A 7,500-nucleotide genomic window follows, 5' to 3' on the forward strand; every position below is an offset into this window, starting at 1 on the left:
GGTCCCTGTGGTCTGATGGTAAGACTTGCAGCTTCCTGCCCAAGTACGCACCCCTTCCCCGCCTCTTTCTTACCTCAGCACTTGTCTTCACCCTCAATCCCCCCCGTTTGGATAAAACACAAACCAAATAGATAATTGTGACGGTAACTCAATCAGGGGGGGCCTCCCCCGGAGAAACTGAGGTGTGTGTGTTTGTACTTCTGTGTGTGTTGTGTGGGTTTGATAGTACTTATTTGTGTTTTTTTGTGTGTGCGTGTGCATCGATGCATTCCTCTGTCTGTGTGTGCACTAGTGCACCCGTGGGTGTGCACATGGACAGCTCTCGTAAATTAGTCTTTGTGCTGAAGGTAGAGAAAATCAGTTGAGCCTACCGTGTGTGTGTGTGTGTGTGTGTGTGTGTGTGTGTGTGTGTGTGTGTGTGTGTGTGTGTGTGTGTGTGTGTGTGTGTGTGTGTGTGTGTGTGTGTGTGTGTGTGTGTGTGTGTGTGTGTGCGTGCGTGCGTGCGTGTGTGTGTTGGGGGGAGGGCTGTCTTGTCTTGTGCTAAGTGGACGAGCAATGAATGAATGACATCTATATCGCGTGGGTTTGCGCATCAGTAATCTATCCTGATGAGGCAGCTTGTTGATTACCAGAGAGGTTCTCTTAAGGTAATGTGTGATTACACCAAAATGACCTTGGGAGGGTTTAGAAACACGCACACACGCACACACACACAAACACACATGCAAAAATACCCCCCACACACACAAGCACGCTATTTTCCCTGTACGCTAGAGCTAAATTGATGCTAAATTGGTTCCGCGGCTCATTCCCGGCACATATCCCATAATAGGACGACTGCGCTGGGGGATGACTTTACATCACAGCAGAGGTGCGTCAGGGCACTTACTAGTGAGGGTTGACCGGCAGTGATATGTTTTGTCAACCCAAGCCCAGTCCCCTGTCAGTCAGTAACTAATGTTTCAACACACAGTGTATGTAATCATATTTTTTTTTTTTTGCTCAACCCTTAAAACTTAATCAGAAGTGGCAGCTGATTGCGCAGTGGCCGGATAAGCGTCAGGTACGGACGCCGCCCGCCGTCACCGCTGCCACGCTGGGCCGTGAATTAACCGGACGCGGGGGCGGGCATAACACTTCAAACATCACAACGCAGTGAAATATTCATCCCGGCAGAGTAAAATATTCATTGAAGTTGTTTCAGTCGTGCTCTCGCCGTTTATTATTACTGCATGCTGGGGGACCTCGGCTCCTACATGGAAGGAGGAGAGAAACACACGAGAACCAGGCAGAACTCTGTTGGTATTCCGCAGACAAACAGCCGAGCTGTCGGGTGTGTTCCTGCTCCAGGCCTTCTGAGCGCTCCAGGCCTGTTGTTGCATGTTTAGCAGTTAGCTTACTCCAGGACCCTGCCACCTTCTATTTGTTTCCCCTCTCGGCCTCCTTAGCCCGAGTGCGCTGGCGGTTAGCCGTATAGCGCTAGCGCTACGCCGGTTATTTATTGATGCCGAAAGAATTCTCACATGGCGGGTTTCAGAGCTGATATGCAAGATGCAGTAGTACTATCTTTAACTTGGTATGCCTGTTGTGTTTGATGATTCTCTCCCCCCTCCTCCCCTCCTGTGGTGCGACTAAATTGGTTCCTCTGCACATCAGTGGCTGCCTGAACGTAAAGCAGTGGTGACGACGTGTCTTTCTGTTTACGAAAAAAGGCAGATATGAAAAGGAAACAATTAAAAGAGCCAGACTTCCATGGGTTACCTTATGATGGGCTATCTTTATCACAGTATGTCTCCCACTTATGTATTCTCTCGCTTCCATATGTCTGCTTCTCCTCTTCCTACGCTTCTGCCGTTTCTTTCTCTGTCTTTGCTCAGCAGTCTTCTCTTTCGCCCTCTCTAGCTCTCTCTCTCGCTCTCCCCCACACTATCTCTTTCTCTCTCTCTCTCTCTCTCTCTCTCTCTCTCTCTCTGTCTCTGTCTCTGTCTCTGTCTCTCTCTCTCTCTCTCTCTCTCTCTCTCTCTCTGTCTCTGTCTCTGTCTCTGTCTCTCTCTCTCTCTCTCTCTCTCTCTCTCTCTCTCTCTCTCTCTCTCTGTCTCTGTCTCTGTCTCTCGCTCTCTCTCTCTCTCCTGTCTTTGCGAGCTTGCACGGCCCTCGCTAACGAGCGGTGCTTCCCCTTCTCAGGGCAGATCATGATGAGACAGCAAATCTGACGCAGCGCCGTCCCAGTGTGGGCGAGCGAGGGAGAGAGTTACAGGGAGAGAGGGAGCAAGGAAACAGATAGAAAGAGATGCTGCAGATGGCAAAGATACAGAGGAAATGTCCAAGGAGTGCAAAATATCCCCCCCACGCCAACGCTGCGCCTTTTTTTCATGGCCTCCACCCTCCCATAACCTATGTCTCTGTCTCTGTCTCTCTGTCTCTCTCTCTCTCCACCTCTTTTCACCTCTTTTTGTTGGCATTGCACAACACCTTTCTCCTCCCCCGCATTATATTCTTGACCTCCCTTCTGCTCATCCATTCACTCTTCACCTCACACACTCTTGAGTTAATAAATCTCCCATACACACACACACACACACACACACACACACACACACACAGGTACCCTCTTTCTCTCCATCCTCCTTCCCTCTCTGCCCTATGATCTCTGACCCTGTGTGTCAAAGTTTACACTGCTCATATAAGGCCATAAAAACACATACACATACATGCAAACCCACACACAAACCATTAGGGCATTTGGCAGACGCTTTTTATCCAAAGCAACTTACATCGGTTAATACACACATTGACACACCGACGGCAGAGTCAACCATGCAAGGCGACAGCCTGCTCTTCAGGAGCGGTTAGGGTTAAGTGTCTAGCTCAGGGACACATCGCCACTCAGCTAGGAGGAGCTGGGGATTGAACTAGCAACCTTTCGGTTACAAGACAACTGCTCTACCTCCAAACGCACACTCCACGTCACTCTCCTTCGCCTCTGTAGTCTTCCGCTCCCCCTTTTCTCCCTTCCCCCTTCTATACCACCTCCCGTCATCCATCATCACCTTACATCATCGATCATACCCCCCCCCCCCCCCCCTACAAACACCCACGCACACACCCAAGCACACACATCCATCCACACACACACACACACACACACAGACACACACTCATTTGATTCTATATGCCTCCCCCCAACCCCTCCATTGGCAGACTCCTCCACCCTCGGCACCCCCTTAGCAGTGGACCAGATGGTTGCTATGTTGCTCTGGAGTTTATGGCTGCATGTAAGGATCTATGATACAGCTAATGCATGAGTGCGCTTGTATCCTCTGGGTTAGTGCTATAGCTTCATACGGTGGCACTTCCAAAATGCCGAAACCGCCCGATCCCGGCTGTTTTGGGTTCAAAATGGGATATGTTGTGGGGGGGGGGGGGGGGGGGGGGGGGGAGAAAACGCTTTCATGATACGGTTGGTAACGATGGAGGTTATTAGTAACAGGATGCTGGGTGTAAGCGTGGGTCTCCGTAGCGTGGATGTCGCGTTGCTTAGACGACCGTTTAGCGTGAAAACTCTCTGCCTCAACGCAGCGTTTGAGTTCTCGCCTCGAGACGCTCTGCTGTTCATTTCTCTCCCCCACCGCCTCCCCCTCCTGTTTCCCCATTCCTCCCACTCGCTTTCCCTGTACTGCCACCCCCCCCCCCCCCAAGCCCCCCACTACACACACACACTGAAACACACAAGCACAAGCTGACACACACATACACACAGACACTGAAACACACACACTGACACACACATACACACAGACACTGAAACACACACACTGACACACACAAGCACACGCCGACACACACACGCCGACACACACACACACACACACACACACACACACACACACACACACACACACACACACACACACACACACACACTGACACAAACAATCACACACACACACACACTGACACAAACAATCACACACACACACACACACACACACTGACAGACACACACACTCACACACATGGCGACACACACTCACAAAAATGGTGACACACACGCATACACTCACACTGACACACAAGCACTGAGACACAGACGCGTACACACAGACACACACTCTAAATATAACTGCTTTTAAGCACAAAGGTGTCGCCTACTCCTGGAACATTTGAAGACAAAGGTCTCTCATCTCCAATCACACAGCCAGGGCCCAGATAAGACTGATGGTGAATAGGTATTCACCTGTGTGTGCTTGTACGTGTTTGAAATCGCAAATGCTATAGGTTTGTAGGTTGGTAATGATGCAAAAAAAGAGGTGTCATGACATTTATGATCCTTGTTTTTTAATTGAACCATTCCATCTCTAGAGACCTGACCTAGTCTTCTTGTGTGTGTGTGTGTGTGTGTGTGTGTGTGTGTGTGTGTGTGTGTGTGTGTGTGTGTGTGTGTGTGTGTGTGTGTGTGTGTGTGTGTGTGTGTGTGTGTGTGTGTGTTATTCCAGAGGTATTATTTTGTTTGTAAGCTGAATATTTTAAAATAAATTGGTGCCGGACAGTCACAGGAAGCAAATGAGAGCACTGGAGGACTGTGCGTTGGGGTGGTGGTGGTGGTGGTGGTGGTGGTGGTGGGGTTGGCGGTTGACACTCGGGAGTCCGCTCCGGATTGCAGTCCAACACCACCACCTGCTGTTGAAAATGCGCCATCGCACTAGTCATCATCTACACAGCAATTACAGATCAGTGCTAAGACAACGTCTCGTATCATCAGCTTACCTGCAGGAGTCTTTTAAAATGAGACCCCCCACTCCGGGTAATTACGGAGCGTATAATGTACATAATGAGAACACTTAGCATTATAAACAGACACCATCAAAGCATTGGGGGGCAGAATCCTAATTTATCCATTGCCCAATCTCATTGGTTAGGAAGCTTATCAAATGCACCGTACGGCCCGTAATTCTCAAGTGCACATGCACGCACGTCGCACGTATATAAACACACCTACTCTGTGATAGAAACATGATGTACATGTAACATCTTTATTCAGGTGACCTTCCGTATCGACTTTTGTCCACAGACGCCAGCAGCAGGCGCAAGAGAGCTGCCTGTGGGCTGTCAAACATCTGCTACAGTTAGCAGCATGCACAACCTCCCTCACCTCCACCCCCCAACCCCCTATGCAGCCCTGCGGCACACACACACACACACACACACACACACACACACACACACACACACACACACACACACACACACACACACACACACACACACACACACACACACACACACACACACACACACACACACACACACACACACACACACACACACACACACACACACACACACAAGCGGTGCGCACACGTCACCCGAGCTGTGATTTCCCTTTTGCCTCAGTGACCTGGTTTGGAACATGCTCATGGGAACCGAAGGACCATCAGGGTTGTGTTCTGCTGTATCAGCATACTCAGCACTATTCAGATCATAAAGGGGGAAAACAATGGCGGGGGATGTTGTTTTTCATCTAGATGGGTTAAAATAGAGAGAGGTGTAATCTAATCTCTGTCTCTGTCTCTGTCTCTGTCTCTGTCTCTCTCTCTGTCCGTCTCTGCAGCCTGCGGAGGGAGGGCTACACGGTGGAGGTGAGCGTCAACGACTACCTGGACATCTACTGCCCACACTATAACACCAGCATCCAGCGGGGGGCGCCAGAGCGCACCATGGCCGAGCAGTACGTGCTCTACATGGTCAGCTACCGCGGCTACCGCACCTGCGACCCGCAGCTGGGCTTCAAGCGGTGGGAATGCAACCGGGCCGCATGCGCCCCACGCGCCCATCAAGTTCTCCGAGAAGTTTCAGCGCTACAGCGCCTTCTCGCTGGGCTACGAGTTCAACGTGGGCCACGATTACTACTACATCTGTGAGTCTGTGGTGACGTTAGCAAACACTGATGGGTCGATTGTAGGATAGCGTCACCTCTTTTAAATGAGCATAGCGTGTCAAAGAACAAAATTCAAAACAAATAAGCAGAAATTGTTGTTTTTTCTTTAATTCATTGCCTTTTTTGTTACTAATCATTTTCATGTCATAAAAAAATGTAATATATATATATATATTTTTTTTTTTATGTAGACAACACACAGACACCTATTTAAGAATAACAGAGGCAGTTTAAGTTAGGGACAGCAGGATCTTAAAAACGTCAAATAACAATAAGGGCAATATCGCACACCATCTCCACAAACCAGAAAATATCAAAAAGTACATAAATATACAGCAAAGATGAACATTCACAAAGTCAACTTATAAACTCCAGCTTGGAAAGAGACTCAGGACTTTAAGGGCATGGTCTCAACCCCCCCCCCCCCCCTCTCACTGCTTTGGGTAGTTTGTACTTCTTCAGAGTCCAAAAGGCCCTATCTTCATTCAGCTGCGGCATCGACATAATATCAGTGTCCGGTAATTGGTCAGTACCTTGGCCAGGCGAGTGTGCGGTAATTGGACACCCACTTTGCTGCGTAGCCGGGTAGTCGGGTAAATAGACCCATTACATTCGCTTGAGGGAATAGCAGGACAATTAGAAGTAAATGACTGATTTCTGTTGTCCATCACTCTAAGTGCTGTTCCAGTGCTTTGATTATAGAGCCCAGATCCAGTCCTTTCGTTTCATCAATTTCTTCGGTGTTTTCTTTCTAGCCACGCCCACCCATCACCACGGCCACAGCTGCCTGAGACTGAGGGTCTACGTCTGCTGCTCGACAGGTGAGGCTCTCTCTCTCTCTCTCTCTCTCTCTCTCTCTCTCTCTCTCTCTCTCTCTCGCTCTGCTTCACTCTCTTTCGGTGTCTCTCGCCCCGCCAGCCTCATCTCAGCCGCTGCTTCGTTTCTCTTCCATTCAGCCCTACTTCGTCCTCCCACACACACACACACACACACACACACACACACACACACACACACACACACACACACACACACACACACACACACACACACACACACACACACACACACACACACACACACACACACACACACATACACACACACACACACACACACACATGCAGACACACGCACACACGCACATACACACACACATAGGTGGACATAAACACTTGCACACACTTGCAATGACATACACACACACACACACATATGTGGGCACACACTCATGAAGGAATGTGAACATGCAACTTACACACACTCGAACTGGCACACACGCACACACACACACACACACACACACACATATAAGGAAATAGGATGAGGGAGAGAGCGAAATAGAGGGAGTGTGTGAGAGAGCACAAGGACCTGACAGTATTTCCGCAGGGACGTGCTGTCTCATGTGCTCTTCCTGGGTTAAGATGATCCTCGTTGCTGCGAGCAGGGCTTTGGGAACCCGGACCGACTGCTACTCTCCGCTCAGCGCTAATACTGTAATGCTCCTCTCTTAGCGAACGACACGCTCCATGGAAGCCACACAACACACACGAGGAGGGGAG

General features: G+C 49.6%; 1 protein-coding gene across 1 annotated transcript in view; it reads left to right on the top strand.

Moving 5' to 3' along the window:
• LOC132450767 (ephrin-A3-like) overlaps positions 1–7,500 on the top strand; it is a 56,007-nt gene that overhangs the window by 41,782 nt on the left and 6,725 nt on the right. The window contains 3 exon segments of the mRNA XM_060042867.1: positions 5,612–5,810; positions 5,812–5,917; positions 6,694–6,759. Of these exon segments, the coding sequence (XP_059898850.1) occupies positions 5,612–5,810; positions 5,812–5,917; positions 6,694–6,759 (371 nt within the window).

This window comes from Gadus macrocephalus, chromosome 22 (assembly GCF_031168955.1).
Source record: "Gadus macrocephalus chromosome 22, ASM3116895v1".
Taxonomy (NCBI): domain Eukaryota; kingdom Metazoa; phylum Chordata; class Actinopteri; order Gadiformes; family Gadidae; genus Gadus; species Gadus macrocephalus.